Source organism: Epinephelus fuscoguttatus, linkage group LG23 (genome assembly GCF_011397635.1).
Source record: "Epinephelus fuscoguttatus linkage group LG23, E.fuscoguttatus.final_Chr_v1".
NCBI classification, from domain to species: Eukaryota; Metazoa; Chordata; class Actinopteri; order Perciformes; family Serranidae; genus Epinephelus; species Epinephelus fuscoguttatus.
In genome coordinates this window covers 32,870,800-32,895,453 of record NC_064774.1, presented here as the reverse complement: position 1 = coordinate 32,895,453, position 24,654 = coordinate 32,870,800, and the positions used below count along the sequence as shown (strand labels likewise).

General features: G+C 40.3%; 1 protein-coding gene across 1 annotated transcript in view; it reads left to right on the top strand.

Annotated features, from left to right (window-relative positions):
* trappc14 (trafficking protein particle complex subunit 14) overlaps nucleotides 1-19,628 on the top strand; it is a 34,206-nt gene extending 14,578 nt beyond the window's left edge. Inside the window, exons 9-12 of the mRNA XM_049568844.1 lie at nucleotides 9,053-9,192; nucleotides 9,327-9,520; nucleotides 10,576-10,740; nucleotides 13,023-19,628. Coding sequence (XP_049424801.1) covers nucleotides 9,053-9,192; nucleotides 9,327-9,520; nucleotides 10,576-10,740; nucleotides 13,023-13,026 — 503 coding nt within the window. The 3' untranslated portion in view covers nucleotides 13,027-19,628. The remainder of the gene's footprint in view (nucleotides 1-9,052; nucleotides 9,193-9,326; nucleotides 9,521-10,575; nucleotides 10,741-13,022) is intronic.
* The last annotated feature ends 5,026 nt before the right edge of the window (nucleotides 19,629-24,654 follow it).

The window sequence follows — 24,654 nt, the reverse complement described above, 5'->3', positions numbered from 1 at the left end:
CACAAAGATAGGCTCGGATTGTTAGTGTAATTATCCGACAACATAACGGAAAGGAGAAATGAACGTCTGTGTTTACCTTTAGCTGGATTCGGACATGTTCCTCTGCCTGTTGCTGCTCCCTCTCTCTCCTCATCCGCTCTTCAATTTTAATGAGCTCTGCATCCGTGTAGTTCCGTGTACTCCGTGTTCAAATAAATACGGGCGGTGAATTCAAATGGCTTATCCAGATCCAGTTGGTCAAAATTGGGTAAAAACTCGGACATGTTTGTTGTTATTTGAACAAGGAGTACACGGAAATATATATATCTGTGTATATATATATATATATATATATATGTGTGTATATATATGTGTATATATATATATATGTATATATATATATAACTTATAGTGTGTTAAGAAATATTTGAGTTTCAGCGTTCTAGTTTTTGGACTCAGAAGAGTGCTTCATGGTTACCAATGTTTTAGGGATGTCTTAGACCAAAGGAATGACATGTATGAATTGTGAAAATAGGCCTTGTTCCCCTTTTAATCAAACCTACCTAAACCTACATTTCTGACTGTTGATGAGCGCTGAAGGGACCCAGTGGTGTTGTAAGGGCAGGCACAAAAGTTGGTAAATGGAAAAATTAGCACAAATGAAAGGATTTGGGGTTTTTTGAAAGTAAAAATAATTAGCATGATCTCCTTGGACAGAGTTTAGGGGACCCTAAAGGAATAAAACGACACTGGACCATCAGTAGACCATTAGATGGTGGATCATCTTCCTCAAATCTTAGAGGTACAAAAGGAACTGGCCATAGGTCTGCCTTTAAAGTGATCAGTGTCATTTTCAAATCAAAATTGAAATTCAGTGGCAGCCAGAAACTAAAATTCTTATGAAATTATCTTGTAGAGTAGTAATCCTCAGTCTCAGACTGTCTGCATTGTTGCATTGATGTGAGGTAAAGTCAGATGCCCTGATGCAGCTGTGATCATGACTGGGTCAGTATCCAGATGTGTAATCTGTGTGTAGCCAACGTGGAGACATATTGTAGCAGCCTTTGAGATGTGTATGCTGGGTGTGTCAGGGTAACAGCCAGCAATGATGAAGTCCAACATTACAGTCAAGTACAGAAACACCACAGAATTCAAATAGGTCTAATATCTGTGTGGGTGGGCAATGTCGCTAGATCCATATCTGGACCCATGACGGAGAGACTAGCTAGACCCCCTCCTTTCTGTAATGTGGCACAAATAGACTGCATGTGAAGTAGGGCTGGGTATCGATTCAGATTTTCCAGATCGATTCGATTCAATTTTCAAGGACTCAGTTCGATCCGATTCACGATTTGATTTGATTTGATTTGATTTGATTTGATTCGATTCAATTCAATTCAGTTCAATATCGATTCAGTCAAGTATATTTCAATTATGATACAAAATTTGCTTGGATATTAAGATATTTTCTGAGAACTAACAAAGTATATTTAACAAGGAACCCTCTGACCTGGTGCATTACTATTAAAAATACTGTTTACATTAAGAATTGACCCCAAAGCAGTACATTAGTCATCGTGTACTTTTATTTAACATTACCCGACACATACAAAATAAATATTTTAAATTAAATCTAATCACAAGGCAGACAATTTAAATGAAGTGGCTACAGAAAATGTAAATAACAGACATCCACAAGTTTGCTGCCTGTAACCGTCTTATAAAGCTTTTGTGCAATACACTACAGTGGTTGTGATGCACACATTGACTGTATCAGAAGAGAAACAATATACGTAGGTGAACCCTGCAGCAAAGTGAACCCTCTTCCTCAGAGAGGATCTTTGCCTCCCAGTTTGTTCCTGGCGGCAGAGCAGAGTGAACCATCTTTCTTCTCAGAGGATCTTTGTCCCATGAGAGCAGGCACCATAGACTGTATAAAATAATAAATATAATAATAATATAATAAAGGCACGCTGCTCTCCGTGTCCGCAGTGTAAACAACGTTCGCTGGCGATTTGACAGTCACTAGAAGCACATTATGACCCTTTGTAAAAGTTTTTGTGTGGTACCTGTGTTGTACATGAGCTAACGTTAGCGGCTAAGGACTGAGAGGCTGTACGGTGTGTGTGTGTGTGTGTGTGTGTGTGAGAGAGAGAGAGAGAGAGTGTCTGAGGAGCATCAGTACGTTAGCTTGTTAGCCGTAACGTTAGCCTTGCTGTTTGTCATGTTGACGTTATCGTTGGCAGCCCTGAATAGCTTGTAAAGCTTTAGCATAGTTAACACATTTATTATCGGCCCATGTGTTTACTGCTACAGAGAATTAATAAATCTTCGGTTTATTTGCACAACGTCGCCTCTCTGCCGTCTTTTATCACGCTTGCTAACGCTAAGTTAACTTTACCAGTAGATCTGTATGAGGCACAAACTGGGGCTACAGTTAGCAGTGTGCTGATACTTAGTGGTATTTCTTAATCTTTTTCTGTGAAACTGATGTGCATTTAATAAACATTATTGGCGTTATATTTTTAAGGGAAAATGCGAGTGAAAATACTCACACCGTAGACCCATGCCTTCAGTGGGCGCGCTCCCACCATTGTTTGCTGCTCTGTCTTCATTCAGTGTCTGGCCGTCTCGCGAGATCTCTCGCCATGACCTCAGGTGCTAAATGCTGATCTCGCGAGACTACCTGGGTTGATAGTCCTGCAGGCTGCTGCAGTCTGCTACCGGCTGTACAACACATCCACGGAGGAAAATAGATATAGCAAAAGATCGATTTTTTAATTAATGAATCGATTTTGTGCCATTTAAAGGAAAATTGATTTGAATCGATTAAATCAATTTTTTTCAACCCAGCTCTAATGTGAAGACCAGTGACTTGGGAAGTGTTGAAACAACATGAGAAAAGTAAGGCATTCTGGAAAAATTTAAAATTGGCATGAATGACAGTGGCCCTGCAGCAGGACAATGCACCATGCCATACCGCAAAAACTGCTCAAGAATGACTCAAGGAACATGACAAAGAGTGCATGGCATCAACCAGGTCTCCAAATTCTCCAGATCGCAATCTAATCAAGTATTTGTGGGATGTGCCAACACCCCAGAGTCAAGTCCGATCCATTGCTTGGGCTCCTTGGATCGCATTTGGCTCCGATCTGTTGAGGTATGGACACAGGACCTCTGAGGGTGTCTTGTGGTGTCTGGCACCATGGCATTGGCAGCTCATCATTTGAGTCCTGTAAGTTGCAAGGTAACCACACATGCTCAACTGGACTGGGAAGTCAAAATTTGGAGGCTAGGCCAACGCCTTGAGCTCTTTGATAACGTTCCTCAGGCATTTCATGAGTCGTCCCTGATGGTAGTTGCCCCACCAGCAGAACAACACACCCTGCCACGCAATGAACAGAGGAATGTGACAAGGCATCGACCTGGCCTCTGAATTCTCCAGATATCAATATGATCAAGCATCTGTGGGACATGCCAGTACCCCAGAGTCAAGTCCGATCCATTGTGGGGGCGCTTCTGACCTGCTGAGGCATGGACACAGGACCTCTGGGGCTGTCCTGTAGTGTCTGGCACTGCGGTGTTGGCAGCTCATCATTTGAGTCCTGTGAGTTGCAAGGTGGTGTAAACGTGCATGCTCAGTGGCATTGGGATCTTGGGAATTGGAGGCCCAGTCAACACCTTGAGCTTTTTGTCATGTTCCTTAGGCCTTTTCTGAGCAGTCTTTTTTTTTGTTTTGTTTTGTTTTTCTGAGGAGATTTGAAATGTCAGATCAACTTTAAACTTTTGCTGTCTGCTCAGATGACTGGAAAGAGTCCAAACTGCATTATTGGATGAGATGATTATAATATTAGCAACCATTAACAATGCATCAGGATGATCAGTGTACTGATTCATCCATCATTTTTCTGTGTTTTGGGGTCTGCTCCACAAATAGTGTGTGTCCAGTTGACAGAATAATTTCCCTGTATGGTCCTTGTAGTAGGTGTTCTCGAGCTTCTGAACAAATATCGGGATCCACCTTTAGTAAATGGACAAGAGCCTTTATTAACCTTATCTTCACAACCAAGCCTTCATTCTGAACATGCTACTTGCATTAGACTGTGTTAAATTCCTGTCACTTTTAGTTTAGTGTAATCTTTTTTTCTTCTTACACAGATGTTTGACATTAATAGCCCCTCTCCTTTTCTATTATTTCAATACTTTAATCAAGAATGTCAGGTATTTGGTTCAGCTTGCTTGTTTGTCAGCAGGATTACAGAAAAAAAAGCACTATTCAGATTTTCATTAAACTTGATGGAAAGATGTAGCATGGGCCAAGGAAGAATCCATTGAATTTTGGAGTGGATCGGAATCACAGGGTAGTTGCACAAATTATTTTCTATTTAACATTAGTGCTGTACGATTAATGTAATCGCAATCGTAATCGCGATGTCAGGCTGTGCGATTACATAACCGCATAAAAGGCTGTGATTTGCGATTTAATGTAAATAAATGTTAATGTGTGTGCCTGTGAACGTGACTGCCTCTCCTGCAGTTTGTGGAGTTTGTTGACATCACCCCCACAAGCTATCCTGGTGCGTGCAGCCGGCATGCAGCAGTGACCAACACAGACGCTGAAGAAGAGCATGAGCACGACCGTGAACAGGCTGAGTTGGTGGCGAAAAAAACGCAATGTCTATTACATGGCGATACTTTGGATTCAGGGACGGCGACGTTGAACAGAAAGACGTGCTGTGTAAGTGTAAAAGTTAAAGTCGCCACGTCCCGCGGCAACACGACCAATCTATATCAACACTTGAGACAGCACAGGGAAAAGTAGGAAGAGTGCATGCGAGAGAAAGACGAGCCGTGTAACGTTAGAGCCTCATAAAACAACATCCAAGAACAGTTAAGCAAACATTTGTAAGTGTCACAGGGAAATCATGGACTCCATAACAAATGAAAAATTGAGCAATTTTGCTCGGTTTCAGCCCACTTGACATGCCTGAACGCAACACAGGCTCGCTCCGTTGTGTGTACAGTTCCATGCTGCGCTGCTGTGTGAGCAGTGTGTTTGACTGTGCTCAGTCTGTTGATGGTCACTGACACACTGTCTGTCCATAACAATAACTATGTCAGGTCAGTGCCCCCCTCATATCATGTAGGGGAAACACTGAATCAAGCAAAAAGACTCATGATACCATTTATTTATTATATTGTATATTGTAATTATATTGTAATTGCAGTCGCAATCGCAAATCGTGATATTGTCCACCATAATCGCAATCGCACATTTTTATCAAATCGTGCAGCACTACTTAACATTGCAAGATAGTGCATTTGGCCTTTGCTCTCGAATACCCCTTTTCCATTAGCTCTGGTTCTTGAACCGGTTCCATCCAGGTTTCTTGGAACTTTGGTGGTATTGAGTGAACTAGTCCATGTTTCTACCAGTTTCAATCAGAGCCATTGTAATAAAGGATGCGTCGTCACAAAGCCCTCCCCGTGACTTAATGTCCAATCACTGTTGTGGCTCCGCCCACTCACCCCCTTACACTGTTGTAACTGGAGCCGGGAAAAGTGAGGCTTCCCTCACACAGAAAAGAAGCAGAAAAAAACAAACATAGAGAGCCATGGCAAAGGCAAGCAGAGGAGTTGAGAGACAGAAGTTTGAAGAAGCACCGGCTTCATACAAATCTCCGGTGTGGGATCATTTCAGTTTTGCTGCTGAATAAAACGACGAGGGAGTGAAAACAGTTAACAGAAATTTCACTGTCTGCAAATGTTGCTTGAAACACGTCTAGTGTTTCCCCTACCATTATGTTAGGGGGTGCCCCGCCCCGTACCTTGTCCTTTTATTAAACAAACTAAATAGCCTTATGTTATTTATCTTATTTACACAATGGCATGTCATTTCTGTCTCTACATGGTTGCACGTTTACAATCCTCCTCTGCTCTCTGTGTTGTGCATGTCGGAGTTCATCCCCGATGCGCACATACACGCGCACACACACACACACACACACACACACACACACACACACACACGTGAGCACACAAGAGCGTGGCCTGGGCCGCATTTTCCTGACAGACAATTATATCCGAGCCAGTCTGTGGAGTGGAGCCTGTGTTGCGTTCAAGCGTTGTCACGTAAATAACAAATTCTAGCACTTGAATAGGCTGTAGCACAACACAGCAGCATGTCAAGTGCAAAATCAAGCAGAATAAAGAGATCATTTTTGGGGGAAAAAATTGTCTTTAACGCACAAAACTGAAACCGTGGCCCAAAAACCGAGGTACAGACCGTACCGTGGGCTACCTGTACCGTTGCACCCCTCGGCCCAACTAATAAAAAGACCACGGATGTTCTCAGTTACTTTCTGTGTTGTCAAAGTTAGCACTTCAGACCAAGGAAAATCTGTGAAAAAATCGCTGAGACCTGTAGAGGGATTAGCAGCATCAAATACAGTATAAAGTGCACAATAAAAATGAGTCAAAAAAATAAAAATATAGTCATTGCACATAAAACAGTTCAGATTGTGTTGCTTAAAATAATTCCAAGGTGTTGAGAAGTCGGACAGCCTGTGGGTATGTACTGTTCTGGAATTTGGTTGTTCTTGCCTTGATGCTTCTTAGTCTTTTTTTGTGAGGGGAGAAAGTTAAAAAGGCAGTTAGCTAGGTGAGAAGGATCATTTAAAATCATAAGGCTCTTCTTGTGCAGCCTGGCCTTATAGATTTCTGCGATAGATGGGACTTCACACCCAATAATTTTTGATGCAGTGCGCACCACCTTGCTCAGCTGCCTCTCCTCCTCTGCAGACACACTCCCAAACCAGACAGTTATGGCAAAGGTAAGGATGCTCTCGATAAAACTGTAGTAGTCCTTTACTGGACACACCACACTTTTTTAGCTGTTTTAAAAAGAACAATCTCTGGTGGGCTTTCTTTAAAACAGAGCTGGTGTTGTCTTTGCATTTCAAGGAGGATGAGATGTTAACACCTAGAAATGTGTAGCTGTCCACTCTCTGCACTTCTGTGTTGGTGATGGCCAAGGGTAGGTGATCTTTGTGTCTACTGCGAAAGTCCACAATGACTTCCTTGCATAGGTGTTTCTAGCCCATTTTTGGGGGTGCTGAAGCACCCCTAAATTGAATCCCAGCACCAACAATACCAACACATTATTATTATTGCCAGTCCTCATTTTTGCTGCATTTAATCGTAGGTCACTGTTCATGTTGTTAGGTAGGAGTTAGCTGACGTTTTTTCTAGCTAGGAAACGTTACAGGTGGTCAGTATCACTGTCCTCTGTTTGAACTGCAATGAGAGAAGCTAGCTGTTGTGTCATGTGCATGTGTTAATATTAAAGCCAAGGTGCTACTGATTAGCTAACTGACTGGATGCCCATTAACATTATAACTCCTATTGTGTGTATTTATTATTATTATTTTGTAGATTTCAAGCACTTTTATTTTTTTAAGTGTATTTTTATTTATGTATTTGTATTATAATATAGACAAGAAGGAAAAAGGCAGAGACAAACATTAAAAAAGTCAGTTACTGTTAATGTCACATGTTGTGCATTGTATTTCAAATAAAAGTCCAAAAAATAAGTTCAAGATCCATTTTTGGTATTTTTGGTACTCACTATAGGGGCTGGTTTACTCCAGAAACATACATACTGTTTATGTGTATGTTGAGGAGCTGCTGTATCAAAATGAGTTATCCTCCCCTAGAAATTAGGGTTACGATATGTTTCTTTTATGATTCCAATCCGTTCCTCTTTTGCTGTGACTCAGCATTTAAATAACCTTTATCAGATTTAATAGTTTAGTCACAGACTTTGCCAAAAAGTGTTTTTCTTTCACAAATGTGACAATGAAATTGCGTTAAAATGTACAAAACAGTAAAATTTATCTTGCCTGGCAGCTCTCTGGGTGCTCAGCACCCCTAAACCTCTGATCCTAGAATCACCCCTGCTTCCTTGGTCTTTGAAACATTCAGTTCCAGGTTGTTTGCACTGTACCAGTCCACCAAAGATGAAATTTGAGTCAATCAATTCAATCAGTTTTTCAATTTTTATTTATAAAGCCCAATATCACAAATCACAATTTGCCTCAGAGGGCTTTACAGCATACAACATCCCTCTGTCCTTAGGACCCTCGCAGCGGATAAGGAAAAACTCCCCCAAAAAAACTTTAGCGGGGGAAAATACGATAGAAACCTCAGGAAGAGCAACTGAGGAGGGATCCCTCTTCCAGGACGGACAGACATGCAATAGATGTCGTACAGAACAGATCAACATGACAAATCAACAGTAATCCGTATGACACAATGAGACAGAAAGAGAGAGAGAGAGAGAGAGAGAGAGATGCAGGACAGACGGTAATGACAGTAGCTTACAACAGCAATAATGAAAGTAATAATATTATTATAAAGTCCTGTACATTGATTCATTATTCCTTGTGATTAAACCCACTACTATAGTGTCTGCAAATTTGAACAATTTAACTGATTGACAGTGTGAAGTACAGTCATTTGTGTGCAGTGAGAACAGGACTGGGGACAGAACACACCCCTGTGCGGCCTCCGTGTTTGTTTTTGCACTTAACCACCTGAACCCTGTCTGTTAAAAAGTCCAGTCCCCACTGACACAATCATTCTTCAACTGATGAAAAGGAAAGGAAAAGGAGCTTGACATACAGTCTGGTTGGCAAAATAGTATTAAAAGCTAAACTGAAATCCACAAAAAGAACTCTTGCATAAATGCCAGGACCCTCTAGATGTTGCAGAATGGATTACAGGCACAATGACACAGTATCATCAGACCTGTTAGCCCTATATGCAAACTCATATTGTTCTAGAGTGACACTGGAGAGGTGGTTACATACCAAACGTTCAAATATTTTCATGATGAATGATGTTAAGGCTACAGGTCTGTAGTCGTTCAGAAAGCTTGGGTTGGAAGTCTTTAAGTAAATCTGCTTTGAGTCATCTAGTTTTCTATCTAGAATCATATTCTTTCTCACTTCTCTCCCCCCACAACCTGGTCCATCCATCCATCCATCCATCCATCCATCCATCCATCCATCAGCTGATAGAGGAGGCCAGCAGGACCACAGGGTGGGGGCAGTGGTGTGCCAGTCTCCCCTCAACAACCTGGGACAGTGTAGGAAGGGCTCTACCATCTCCTTCACTGTGGCCTTCCAGATCCTCAGGACTGGACTCTTTGAGGTACTGCATGGTGCATTGCAATGCATTAAAACACAAATTACTTAACTGACAAAATAAACACTGCTACACTTAGTAATACTCAAAGTACTCTCCCATCTTTTGCATCCCTGCCCTGTTCCATGATAACGCTGTAGCTGAGCCAGCACATGAAACTGAAGCTCCAGTTCACAGCCTCAATGTCCACTCCTCCCGTGGAGCCTAGATCCCCACTGAGGAACTCTCCATCATCATCGTCCAGCCCTACGGCCAGAGAGCTGCTGGAGAGACACAGCCTGGGCCGATCGCAGAGCTTCTCCCACCGGCAACCGTCCAGGTCGCACCACGTCAGGTACAGCCAGGGGATCAGTGTGCAGCAACATGCTGCTTCCAAAATCTTTCTGTGAGGACTGGATATTTTATAAGAAAGACAAATGTTTATTCTCACTAGGAATGCACAGTATTGTTTTTTGCCGATATGCCGATATATAACAACTCATTTGGCTGATAACCGATACTGATGTGATATATCCACCTTATTCCGCATCTAATTTTAGTTATCATCAGGTCTCTTCTGTAGTGGAATTAACATCATATTATACATACATACCCTAATCGTGATGGCCCACCAGCAGATGGAGACATGAAATATAATACTTTTCAATGTATGTAATATTCATTCACCGTGCAAAATAAGAAAAATCATGTTGGCTGATTCGGACAGTTCATTCTACTTGTGTTATCAGCATGATGGCTGATTCCGATACCAATACCAATGAGGTGCCAGTATTATCGTGTGTCCCTAATTCTCACCATAATTGGCCATTAAATAAGCCTCTGAAAAAGCCTATATGAGATACTAAGACTGGCATACTAGTTCAACGCTTTATTTTCTAACACTACTTAACACTTGTAGCATACATCTCGACCTCTGTACTTCTTCTTCTCGTTCTGTATATCCCTCCGCCACACCTCTCTCAGCATCTGTCTCTCTCTAATACACAATCTCACAGTGACACGTATTGGTCAGGAAGTGTAACAACAGTTATAATACATGTCTGTAAACACAACAATCTGTTTTGAAGCCAGGCTCATAAAATTGTTTTTAGATAGATAGTTGGAGGTTTGAATTATTGTTATCATTTTTTACATCCATCTGTGAGGAGGTACTTCCTAGTGGTAGTGAAGTTGGGTTAGGGTCCCCTCACCCTAAACCAAAAACTGATGTTAATATTAAAAATGCAACACAGATTGTAGCCAGCTGTAATTTCATAAATGTGCCACATTACAGATGATGTCATTGTAAGACAAAGTTTATGCAGGACAGGAGAGACCTTTAGAGACAGATCTACACATTCCTGTCTGTCTATCATCATGTCCATGACTAAGTGTCTCTGCTGACTCCAGGTCAGGCAGTGTGATGGAGTGTAGAGCCATCACCCCTCCTGTCGGACCTCCAGCGGGCAGAGGCCCATACCTGCCTCCTGACCACACCCTCATTTCACTGGACAAAATAGCCAAGAGAGAGTGTAAGGTGTTAGTGCTGGAACCAATCCAAGAGGCACACAGCAGGTGAGAAAACAGCCTTATCAATTTTACAGTGTAATTCTTAACATTTAGTGAGTTCAGGATCAAAACACAGCATGTTTTTGGCACCAGTTCTAACTGTCCAGTCAAAGTATGGTGGAGTGGGTTAACATTGGTGATATTTAAGGGAAACCTGGTATAAAACCAGCTTTCATGTGTTGTTAGCATCTGCTTTATGCAAATGTACCTCAGTAAGTTGAAATACAGTATAACTGTGCTCATATTCCACTTTTGTAAAATGTATAAGCGTGACATACAAAATAACCAAAATATCTGATAACCTTGTCACTTAAGTTGTGTGTAACTTTTTATGTGTATTAGGCATGCAACGATTTATTGGCTGCACATTAGCAGATATTCTCCTTGTTGACTGCTATCGGCCTATTGGCAAATAAGATGGCGTTCACCAATGGCAATGGATGATGATTTTCTGCTGTTTCCCATTAATTTTGCACAGGCTAAACATTTTTTTTCACTGTACACAAAGCTAAAATTGATAGAGTTGATAAAGGATAATGTTAAATGTTCACTGAGTGTGTTAACATGAAAACTAGCTCGAGCTCTGTTCAATTTAACATGTTAATGTAGCAAGGCAAGCTAATCACGAAGATGCTTGGTTGAAAATGAAAACAACCAATGCTTTAAGATGGGTGTCAGAGATGACAAAAGTATGATCACATTATTCTTTTGTCTGAGAAGTAACTGCTGGCGTGTTCCACATTTTGTTTCGCAGTCGTTCTATGATAGAGGATTAGCATACTGTTAGCTTTTTGTTGCCATTGGAAAATGTCAGTTCCTGTTCAGCACCCGAAGTAGCGCCCATAGTTCACGGAAGGTATCACTGGGGCTAGGAATACGGTGGGTAGTGTTATTGATCATTTTGATAACACTTCAGTCTTTAAATTGTGAGGTTAGCTAGTCAGCAAGCCTAGCTGGTAACTGAAATGAAGAAAAGCTGTTGTCAAGTTTATGAGTAGGTGGTAAGCTCCATGGAGCTTTACTGCACGTTTTCACAAGACAGTGTACATCAGTGGCTTTAATATTTTTTGATGCTCATCAAAGCAGCAAGTGTAAAAGGGAGCTATAGAGACCTAACGTTAGCTAAGCTTTTATTATCAGACATAACATTGGTGCTACACTGAGTGACGAGCTAACAGTTACCTAAGACGGTACGGTAAGGTGATTATGAAAATGATAAGACACTTCAGTGCCTTAGGTAACCATTAGCCAGTGACTCAGTACCAATGTTAGCCTGATTATAAAAGGTTAGAGAAAAAAAAAATCTCCAAGTGACATCTTCAATCGTCTTGTTTTGTCCAACCAGCTGTACAAAATAGATTCAGTTTACAGTGATATAAAACTAAGGATCATTTTAGTTCTGCTATTTTAACCTGGCATAGTTCTTGTGTGACTGCATTTGAGAACTGTGGCTTTTTTCATTTTATGATAAAGGGGTTAGAAGAAAAACTTGTTTGTATTTGCCAAAGGAGGGTATTGAGAAACTACTTAGGTGTTCCATCACCTCAGGTACTGAAACATCTCCAAAGACACTCAGCCCTCTAGTTGGCATGAGTCAAATTTGTTTGACAATGAACAGTTCCTCTTGTGGAGAATCTGCACAGTACTCTATGTGTGAGGGTGGTAAATGGTAAATGGGCCTGCATTTGTATAGCGCCTTTCTAGTCATCTAGTGACCACTCAAAGCGCTTTTTACACTACGAGTCACGTTAACTCATTCACACACACATAATAGTGGCCGAGGCTACCATACAAGGTGCCACCTGCTACTCAGTTGTTTTTTTAACACACTCACACACCGATGGAACAGCCATCGGGAGCAATTTGGGGTTCAGTATCTTGCTCAAGGATACTTCGACATGCAGCCTGGAGGAGCCTGGGATCGAACCACTGATCTTTCGATTGGTGGATGATCCACTCTACCTCTGAACCACAGCCTTGTATCTTACCCACAAAGGGTGACTTTGTGTGTAAGATACAAGCCATTATTAGAATGGTGATTTACACATACACATGTCGAATGCTCAGTTCTGCTGGAAATACTGAACGTGAAATGGGATTAGTTCAGTCTTGGTACTGTTTAAAAGCCAACCAAGCAGCTAGAGGCAGTTTCCTTTCAGTTACAAATAAGTAAAAAGTACACTTATACCATGTTTGGGCTCATGTTGCTATGTTTCGGAAACACACTTTGATTGTGACTCTTAAACAGAACACCATAAATGTTAAATCTTCACTCTGTTTCTCTTCAGATGACCTGGAGAGGAAGGTTTTACTGTAGACACAGTGTATTGTCCCTCTGTCCAGCCGCCAAAGACTCATCCTCCGCCTGAAGGCAACAAGATGTGGATGGAGTGATGGAAGGAGGAACAGAGAGGGATGGTGATTGGGCAGAGGGGAGGAGTGGTGCTGATGTGAAGAGAAGAGACGGAGATAGAAAGGTGATGGAATGATGAGGCTGGCCTGAGATGATGATAGAAAAGCCCTTGTGGGCCCACAACAGTTCTTCATTTTACCGGTTTATCATTTCCTTTTTTTTTTTAATTTCCTTGATGCCTTTATTCCATTTTACTCATTGGGTTATTTTTATTTCCTCCCTATGCCTGTGTGATTTTGTTGATATTTATAGCTACTAGTACACTTGAAGGAAATCATCACTGACTGTATTTTCTTTTCCATTTTTATGGCAGCTCTTGTTATGTTGTAGGACATAATCAGGAAATCCCAGATTGCCTGCTTGTGTCAGGCCTGGGAGCACAGATGAAGCTGGATGCTAATTATAGTTCATGTTTCTTTTGATTAGGTGAAATATACTTGTTTACAATCAAACCCACAGTTTGAGAAAACAGCTAGCCCTGCTGAATCTGAAAGCATAGACCAGTTAACAGTCCTATTTCCATCTTGTGCACAACATGTCCCTGTCCTGTTTCAACATGACAGTGTCCCAGGGAAAAAATCTAATCTTTTCCAACATCTGGTGAAGAGCCTGAAACCATACAAGTTGAGACAGGAGCTTTCATCTCCTATTAATTTTGACAGCCCTTGTTTACAAAAGCGGTGGTGTTTCTAGGAAGGAAGACTGCATTTCCCACAACCACCGCCACCTCTTTTTATAAAGATCTGATAGTGGTCTTTACACTATGCACTGATAGTGCGTTTGTTTTGGAAGCAAGTGAGTGAATTTTTTTAAACAGCTGTTTGCAGGATGCACAGGGATAAGGTAATGTATCTATTTGTGGCTGTGTTAAAATTAATAAGGGACTGTTCTCTTTTTCTCTCGCTCTTTTTTATTTATTTATTTTGGTAGTCCCCAAAGCTACAAATATTTTTCCTCCAGCCTCCCTGGGTGACCTGGCTGAAAATGCAATGCCCTCCCTCCCTTATAAATTAGTTTGGAGATTTTTTTTAAAACTTCCTGATAGAGGTGGGGGAAAAATTGATACAGCATAGTATCACGATATTTTTGTGTGGCAATATTGTATTGTCTCACAGTGCTAAGTATCAATGTTTTTAATCACATAAATTAGTAATAATAATAGATACAAATTAAACGTTATCAGTTGCTTTTTCAGTTCACTAGTTGCATTTTACAACTGCAAATAAATGACTGAAGGGGCATAAACATACTTAAAACTTAATCATAAAAGATAAAACAGATGTTGACAAAGTTTTCCTTTGGGGATGTAATTTACATTAAACAAAGAAAAAAATCACAATATATTTTATTGCAAGACTCAGCATATTGCAGCATACTTACAATAGCAATAATATTGTATCATGACTCAAGTATCATGATGATATGGTATCGTGGGTCTTCTGCTTATTCCCACATCTACCCTTTGATGTTTGAAAGTTAAAAGTTGAAGACAACAAAATCCTTTTTTTTCCCACTTTTGTCCTGCATGCTGCTTAGTTCGTGCAAACACCTTATTTTTGGCCAAATTTTAAATGAAAGACATAGCATAAAGTGATTTTGATAAAATATCAGTATTTTAAGCTCAAATTGGGTTCTGTTTTTTGTCTGACAGAAGAGTTTGTCGCACATGATGTGTCCAAGGACGGTCAGAAATTTGAAAATCCACGATAATTTTTGTTTTTACAGTTTCTGGCTGTGATAAATGGTGTAATTTTGGTGTAAGTTTAAAGTAATATGCCCTCCAATACCATCAGGTTTAAAAGGCATGTTTTTTTGTTTTTGTTTTTTTTAAATCTGGGGTAAAAAAAAAAAATAAAAAAAAATTAGAAAATAAAAAACAGCCTTTTGAATTTGTATGTTCCTCCCCTAAGCCAGAATACAAAACACAAGTCCCCCCAAGTGCTTAAAAAATTGACATGCCTCCCCCTTTTTGCAACAGTCCCTCCCCTGTCTTAAGTTACAAACAACCCCTAACTAAAATATGACTGTGGTTAAACAAAGTAAAGCTGCCCCCTGTAAGTCGGAGGTTCAAATCATCAGTCGGAAACCCTTCCATTTACTGAGATTTCTTTCAAGTTGAGCAATTGATTTTTTTATTTTATTTTTATTTTTTTTTTTGGTCAATCAGTGTGCTGTGCAATGTACTTCTGGGGGAGCTTTGGTCCCCAGATTTTGCTGCAGAGCGAGTGTCCTCACTTTCATGCTGCTCCTCAGTGCAGTCAGCTGTGTACACAGAGGCAGCTGCCTGGAGGAGGGGAGGCTTTGCAAGGTCAGACTCCGTGAAAACATTGTCATCTCTCCTCTGCTTAGAAGTGGTGAATTTACAGCTCACAGCAACTTAATACAATACGGTCTCTGGCGTTTTTTTTCTGATATCCAGTGTTGGCCAAAAAAATGTTGCACATTGCAGATCCATCATTAGTGCAGTCAGCTTGGCTACTACATTATGTGAATGTCACTGTCACCCTAAATGTCCTGCAGATGTTTGGTGGTTTCTCGGCACACTGAATCGCATGTTCATGTTGGTGTAAGTTTGTTGGGACCATTTAACGGCTCAGTGTTGGATTTTAGCAGCTGCTGTTGTGTTAGCTTGTGCTAAACAGACTGGCATTGAACTGACAGTCTGCCGTGAGGGGCACAACTTTGAAAATGGCAACAACAGAAATTTTGCTGAACAGGCAGGGGATCGGTCAGGTCACGTCAGCCACCGGGTAAGACCCTCGGCAAAGCTGAATAGACCCGAGAGCAGAGTGAGCAACAGGTAGCTGTCATTTCTGAAAGAAATCATCCTTAGCTGATAAAAACACACAGGTGATAAGCTCAGTAATTAGCTGGCTCATTAATAATTTCTGCTTCTTCGTCTTCTTCTTCCGACTCTCTGTCAGTCTCTGCATCTCCTCCATGGTAAATTTCAGATGGCATGCACGTTACAGAGCAGTGAATTAATGCTGCCACAGTCAGGGCAGCAGGTTAGTGGAGTGAGTACATAGATGTATAATGGTGTACTCACACCGAATGTGAGGCAAATTTTTGCGTTGTGTTGCTTGCGAGCATACGGCTGCTGGAGTGGTTTTATAAGTATTTTGCATATGGTGATAATTTGGAGTATGTCTCAAATGGCAGACTTCCGTTAGATGTAGTACACTATGTACACTACTTACTTCTTGCGTGGTGCACTAATTTCAGCAGGGTAGTGTTGTCTTAAATTTCGCACTTACCGGAAGTGACAATGGCTTTCTGTTTTTTTTAACCGCCTCTTTTACATTTTATTTTTAATTGCAAACAGATGGTGGAACATATTTGCCAACATTTGGCTGCTATCTCCGCCAACACAAAACAAAAGTACACCACATCATCAGTGCTGATCAAAATGTATATATAATCTCAAAATAAAAAAAATCATGTTCTTTGCTTCCTCTTTCGGAATTTGCTAGACTCCACCACAGCTGAATGAAAACAATCAATCAGAGCTGAGGTGTGTCTGTCAGTCATCAGTCAGACACTGCTTGTGAATTGCAGTCAAACTGTCAAACTAGGCAATGCTGATCAAATATGAATCAAGATACTGTTGCTGCATTGCGTATTTCTTTTCTCAGATGTATATTTTAGTGTACTGTTTAGCTGTAAAATGAGAAGTTTGTGACTCACCCTCTATGTTGGAAAGTCTTGAGCCAAAACCAAGCACCGCACACCATACAAAATTGTCAAAAATACATTTGTAATGTAATGGACGAACATACTACTCAGTGGGAAGGTTTGCCTCTGAAAATGCATACTGTTGTATATTGTTTTATCGTTTAGTGTAATTTCACAGGATTAGGACCCGGGAACAGCCATCAAGAATAGCTATACAGAAATTGTGATAAAATATATTGCAATATATTACAATTAATGATGTTTTCAGTATTAAATTATGCCCCCAAAACTTTGTCAACATCTATTTTATTTAATAAGATAAAGTTTGCTCTGTCTGTTCATCTCACCTCAGCCATTTTTCTGCAGCAGCAAAATGTATTAAGTGGACTGAAAAAGCAGTTGATTATATTATTTTAGTAGGCTACCTGAAGTTTCATTTGTATTTGTAATATTAATCATTTATGTTGTTAAAAAATTATACTCACCTCTGTGTGATGATAGAATATTGCCACACAGAAATATCGTGATACTCTGCTGTATCGTAATCGATTTTTCCCCCACCCCTATCGGATATATCATTTTAGCGTTGACGTGATGCACAGTAGTCGCATCAAAAAACCTTAACTTAAATAACTTTTTTGATGCTTGATACAGATGGAAGACTTGCGCTGTTCTCATTTTCCATTACTTATACCAGCCAAGCCTTGAGCTTTTAGACCTGAGGTGTGACGTAGTGGGGCAGTGTTTATCGTGGGAGATTCTCTCTCCTGCACATGTTTGCATTGAAATTTATCATAACCAGGCCAGCAAGTGCAGCAGACACAGTGAAGTGCATGCTTTTCCAAAATTAACATTTTATTAGGGGCCCTAAAAAGTTTTGAAATTTTGTACATGAAAATGTGTGGGAACCCTGGTTCCAATAATAACTGCCACACCTGTTCGATAAACAAGACACAACATGGCAGTTGTGGGCACTTTGGAGGGTGTATATGCTTATTTCTCTTTACCAAGCTAGGCGAGGCTTAGATAGGCTTGGTGTCCCTGTGCTTCCTGTCCTTGTGCTAAGCTAAGATAAACATATTCTGAAACTATTTCTGGGTTTAACAAAGATGTAAAACTGATATTGATTACTAAAATCTGATTGTGCTAATGACAGCAAATAGGAACTTCCCACAAATCAGACTGCTCCTTTAAATAAGCTGGGACAGAAGTTCCCATCGGGTAGGTTTTGAGTACAACCTTTTCAGTTCTTTGTTGAACACAGACTCTTGTACGAGCTCAGGTTTCATCGTTAATGTCTGAAACAGTTTGTTCTCTACTTCTTTACATTTTTAAGTTCGAGAAATGTTTTAGTAATCACAATTCATATTGTTAGATTTAATGTTTTTTTTTTAACTGACCTTACAAACGTTATGATTTACACTGGATTACAGCTGCATGTGGTCTTGCACCTTTTCTAGAACAAAGTGGTTTGCACTCAGGTTGACATCTACTGGTTTATTTTTTAATAAGGATAAAGTCTGAATGACTGATTCAGCTCCATACAGTAGTCTTCACACTGGCTGGTTAATTTAAATTGAATTGTCTTAATGATGCCTATTTGTTGTTCATGTTGGATGGTTAACGTTCAGGTTTTAATTGGATTTTTTGTATTCTTCTTTTTATTCTATTTTATTTTATTCGACTCCACAAATACTCCATGGTCTTGACAGTGCAGCAGTGTACAGCAGCTTTTCAAGTGTAGTCTTATTATTTCATTGACCAGTAATTCAAATGTACCATGTGTTAAACAAACGCTGATAATGACTTGCATGTATAGTTTGAGCCTCGTGTGTCTGCAGTTTCCACTGCTTAAAAGCAGCACTTTGTTCCGACATTTTGTTTCCTTTACATTTCCAAAATCCACATTCATAGCATTCCCATCAGGCAGTGTTAAGGGAGATGAGGAGCCACTACAGAAAAATGAAAGTTTTTAAATAATACTCATAATTACAACAGAATAATTTCTTTGGGTGTTTCCTGGAAAGAACTATATCATTGTTTTCCTAGGAAATTATGGGACCAGTAAAATAAAATGTTACCATAATAACTGAGGTAAAATGAATATGACTGGTAATAACATAAAGTAACTGCATTGTGATAAGAAGTTTTTTGTCAGGTAACATGTGATATATGACTAGTTTCAGTGGAAATTGTGCTGTAAAGACTGTTATACAACAGTTAGTTCCAGCCCTGCAATCTGATTGGTCGAGAGACAGTAAAACCATGATGATATTGGAGTACAACATCACGGTTATTTCACTGTGTATGTATCACTCCGCCTCACAGCTGATTGCAATCAACAATCAAATCAAAACTGACAGTTAGTGTCAGTTAGGTCAGCAGTTGCATTGTAGGCTAATTAATTCATCCACTGTCAAACAGCCAAAAATATGGATTTATTTCCTAAAATAAGTTTTGAATTGAACTATGAATGGTCATCAGAGGAAGATGAGGGAGAGGAGAAGCTGAATCCATCTGAGCACACATCCAGGTTTGTCAGTGTTTCATCAGCGGAGCTCAATGACTTGGAGAAAAGCAACACGCTGTCAGATCAGAAGGCAGAGTCGGCTGTGCCTGTGAAGCAACACTCCACCATGCAGTCACCACAGACTTATTTCACCGGCTGCACAATTAATGGAAACGTGCAGATAAATGTGTATAAAGAGTAAGTGCCTGGAGCACCATGTCTGCGTTACATAGCAATGGTGACAGCGGAGTCCTGAGGGGACTATTTTTGTTGGCGGAAGACAAATAAAATGCTTAAATGATCTATTTTGTCCTCATTTTTCAACATTTCTTAATCAACCTTGCTTATTTAACTGTTGAACTGTTGTATAAAAGCAATATCACACTCGAGCTCGTGATGTTGTACTGTGATATCGTCACGGCTGTGATTCGGTCGTAGGCACGAGGCCACAGTACAACATCACGAGCTCGAGTGTGATATTGCTTAAATATGATGTAAAATGTTGTGTGTTTGCACATTAGCATGCAGTATTGTCACTGATTTACACTCCATTGCCAATAGAATGTAGTCATGTAAGTCCCACCAACAGCCTTATATGATAGTGAAACAGGGCCTATTATGCTCAATTTCAGTTTCAGAACTGTATTTAACATTTCTACTAGGAAATGTTTACATGCTTTAATGGTCAAAAAATAGATTATTTTCCTTGTACTGTCTGTGCTGGAACACCTGTATTTATCCTCTGTCTGAGCTGCTCCATTTAGCGTCTGTCTCTTTAAGCCCCCTCCCAAATGGTCTAGTCTGTTCTGATTGGTCAGCAGTTCTGGGTCTCCTGTATCCGGCCATCCCTGCATACTCATTGCAGAATTGCCGCTCTTTTTTACTGTAAATATCACCAGTAAAAGCTTCCACAGACAACTGGACATGTTCATGCAGGAATCCAATCCAAAATCGGAGAGAAATTTACAGCATCGGCAAAAAGATTACAGGCTTTCCTGACGTTAGCATGCAGTTACAGTACATGTAGCAGTGTACTTGCAGTCGGGCAATGACTTGACAGAGAATAATGGTGCTTTTAACTGTAAAAAAATCACCAATATAAGCTTCAAAACATGACAGGACATGTTCCAGCACGATAATGATCCGAAATTGGGGAGATACTTCCAACATCAGCAATCATGATTACATGTTTTCCTGACATTAGCATGTGGCTACATGTACATAAGCATTGTACTTGCAGCTCCAAAATGACCGTAGCGGAGAATAGCAGCCCTTTTTAATATGGGAAAATTACCAATAAAAGCCTCTAAACACAACAGGACATGTTCCAACAGCATTATGATCTGGAATTGGGAAAAAAAAAATTAGCAACACTGGCAACCAAGATTACATGTTTTCTGACATTACCATGTAGCTACATGTATATTAGTTTAAGTTTTAAGTTTTAGTTTATTTACTTTATTAATCCCCCTGAGGAGAAATTCAATGTTTTCACTCTTGCTTGTCAATTACACACAGGCCCGAAAGACACACATGCACAAACAGGACCTATACATGCACAAAGTGGAGAGATATCAGAGTGAGGGGGCTGCCCTTGGTGAGGAGCCCTGAGCAGTTGGGGGGTTCGGTGCCTTGCTCAAGGGCACCTTGGCAGTGCCCAGGAGGTCAACTGGCCCCTCTCCAGCCACCAGTCCACACTCCCGGGCGGGGACTCGAACAGGTGACCCTGCGGTTCCCAACTCAAATCCCTATGGACTGAGCTACTGCCGTAATGTACTTGCAGCCTGGAAATGGCTGTAACAGAAAATAGCGTCACTTTCTAACCCTTAGAAATCCCCAGTAAAAGCTTCTAAAGGCAACCAGCAGAAATATGACCTGAAATTGGGATGAAATTTACAAAATCAGCAACCAAGATTAAGTGATTCCATGACGTTAACATGAAGCTGCATGTAAGTTAACAGGGTACTTGCAGTGGGGAAATGACTGTAATGGAAAATAGCAGCACTTTCCACTGTAAAAAATTACCAATAAAAGCCAATAAATGACCTGACATGTTCCAACAGGAAAATAATTTGAAATGGAAAGAATGTTACAACATCGCCAACCAAGTGTACATGTTTACCTGACATTAGCATGTAGCTACATGTATGTTAGAATTGTATTTACAGTAGAGGAATGTGCCGGAGAATAGCATCAGTTTTTAACATGAAAAATCACCATTAAAAGCTTCTGAACACAACTGGACACGTTCCAGCTGGAATCTGGTCTAAAACTGGGGACAAATTCGCAACTCTGGCAACCAAACTTACATGTTTACATGACTTTAGCATGTAGTGTCATGTAGCAGTGTAGGCTGTCTGATGTAAACACATTGTAGGAGTGCTGCCTGGAGAAGATGACCATATTAAGAAATCTGTCACACTATGATACTGTAGCCAGAGTAGAAAAAAAATGGAAACAGAGTGTACAGAACAGTGAGAAACTGGAGGTTTTAGCACACAGAGATTATTTTTACATACATAAACCTCATTATTTTAAACTTTGGCCACATTTAATATGAGCATCCTTGACACTTTTTACATAAGAGGCAAAATACGGAAAAGCATAATAGGTCCCTTGTAATGCAAAAAAAATAGGATTATAAAAAAATGACTTTGAGACTGGAATGTTAATTACACCTGACCCGGCATTATAACTGACTGTTGGACATTAGACTTTGATTTGTCATTTGTCACCGAAGTGTTGGTTAAAGGGGATTTTAAGCTGGCGGTGGCACCAGACAAAAGGTCAAGAAAGCCACACATTCAGTGTGTGAGTAAGCCCATTGTTTTGTAATATATGTTTGGGATTTAGGGTTTTTTGTGTATTTTGATGACAAATAAAAATTGCTGGGTATTGTGGTATTCTGTTTGATAGCCATTAGTCTATTGAACATCTGGGTTTTCAGCTGCCTACATTTCAACCCACATATTCTTGTAAAAACATGACTAAGAATTCACTGGGGCTCTGTGAGACTGATGGGTAAGTCATTAGTTTCACAGTTTCACAAGTTTGTTGGTTATTCAAGGAATTTGGGTGTATCACAGAACATCAATCCTTCAGGCTGTCTTAGGGGAAGGGTTTGAAAAAATAAAAATGGCACCAGCAGTGGGGCATCAACACGCATAAAGTTATCTAGCATGTAAGTTAGCCTATATGGCACTGCATAATGTTTTCTTTATTTTAAGGACACCCTGGAGAGCACTTCATCACATTTTCTCTACAAGAAGGGCACCCTGGAGGGCACTTCTCACATTTTCCCTATAGGAATGCTACACTAGAGGGCACTTTATCACATTTTCTCTACAGGAAAGGTGCCCTAGAGGGCACTTCATCATGTTTTCTTCATTTAAGGGCACCTAATCACTTTTTTGCTACTGGAAGGGCACCCTAAGGGGGTGTGTTCACATTGTGTTTTTCTTTGGCAGAGAAGCAGTGGCAGGATGCTAGGGAGTGCTTCATCACAGTGCTTCATTAGAAAAAAAGGGGTCCCAGTGCTTTTTTGTAAATGACACTCTGTGCAAGGGTTTGCTTCTGACAACAGTATCCTGATATTAACGTTAGCTAGGTAGCTCATGCAACGCGGGTTGATTACACAGTACAATATGTTGACATTAATAGGTAACCAACATAACTTAAGTAGATTTACTTAAGTATTGCAAATACAATTATGAGTACCTCACTTGAGTATTTCCATTTTACATGTGGCATGTTACATGTGGTGTCACTCAAGGCAGCTGTGTAGGGCCCCTGTTGTTTTCTGTCTTTTCTATTGATTATCTTTTTGTTTTTGAAAAGGTTTAAATTTTTATGTATGCAGATGATTCAACCATTTATTCAGATGACATAAGAGCTTAGCTAAATTTGTGCTTAAGTTTGGCTCTTAAGTCTGTCTTGTATTTTTTTTGGTCTATCTATGGTAGGCTTTGGTTGGATGTGGTGTTTGTGGCTTTACAGTAAGTCACTCATCAGTCTGTAAAATCTTCTGCCGACTTTTAGCTGGCTAGCTGTTAGCTAGCTAGGTCGAGATTTTCAAATGTAGACATCAGTAAACATTGAGTAAAAGATGGAGAACGGCCACAAGCAGAACTAGCATCCTGCCAGCCATTGTACATTGTGTTGGAAAAAAAATGGACGATCTCCATTTCATATCGGTTTCTGAAGGGATACCAGGAACTGGAATTTCTTGTGCTGAGCTGACAGAGCAGAGGATTCTGTAAGGCTGCCTTTACACTACCATGTCTTGATGCCCAATTCCGATTTGTTGCCTTTATCCAATTTCTCCTGACTGCTGTTTACATGTTATTCACCTTATTTTTCACGGAGACACGGAGGCAAAACAGAACACAGCCAGCTTCCGATTTTTTGTGCGACACTTCCGGTCCAGCACTTTTGACCACTGTGTAAATGTCCCACGGTATTTACTACAGTGACATTACTGTGCACATGGAAATGTTTACATTACTGAAAGCAATTTTAAGGACTAATTTTAAATATTTGAAGTTAATCATTAAAGAATAAATCACCTGGAAAGCTGGCGCTTCTCCACATGATTTAAAAGGAAACTTAGCCTACACAGAGCGGTGGAAATGTCCGTGCGGCTGGATGATTGATAGGTATATGCTGATTCGGGTGCTATTAGCCGATCCGCGCATCACTATGGCTTAATAATCAACTCAGTCAATAAAAACAGCCCGTCCTGTGTTAGGAGTGTATGTCGCTGACAGAAAAAAAGAAAGAAAAATAAAAAAGATAGAAAAGCAGCGTACACCTCACATATTTATTTCTCACAGTTGCGCACACGTTTGGCTGGCAAGCAGAGGCGACGTCTGTGTGTATGTGTGCCGATTATGCAAGCCACAGCTTCAGCTGCTCAGGTAGAGAGGCTGTGTAGCCCGGTGTGTTTTTTCGCTGATTCGGTTCTGCAGGTTCTCTGCTGGTACACTGGAGACGGGGATCAAGCAGTTTGTCTTACTCGGGATAGATTGTGCTTTTTTTGGTTCATAGTTTTTGATTAACGTGCGATTTATTCGGCTTTCCTTCCTTTCCCTCGCTCATGAGTACGTCATCAAAATGCGCTTTTGTCGCATTATTCATGACGTACGATGTTACAGACCTACTGGCAGATATCTGATTCATATCCGATATATTTCCACATATGAAGGAGGCCTGAATCTGATGTGACAATATCCGATATCATGCGGTTTTTTTCCTGTTTACATGTTCATGTTACAGATCCGATCTGTGCCACTTCAGAGGAAAAAATTGGAATTGGGTCACTTGA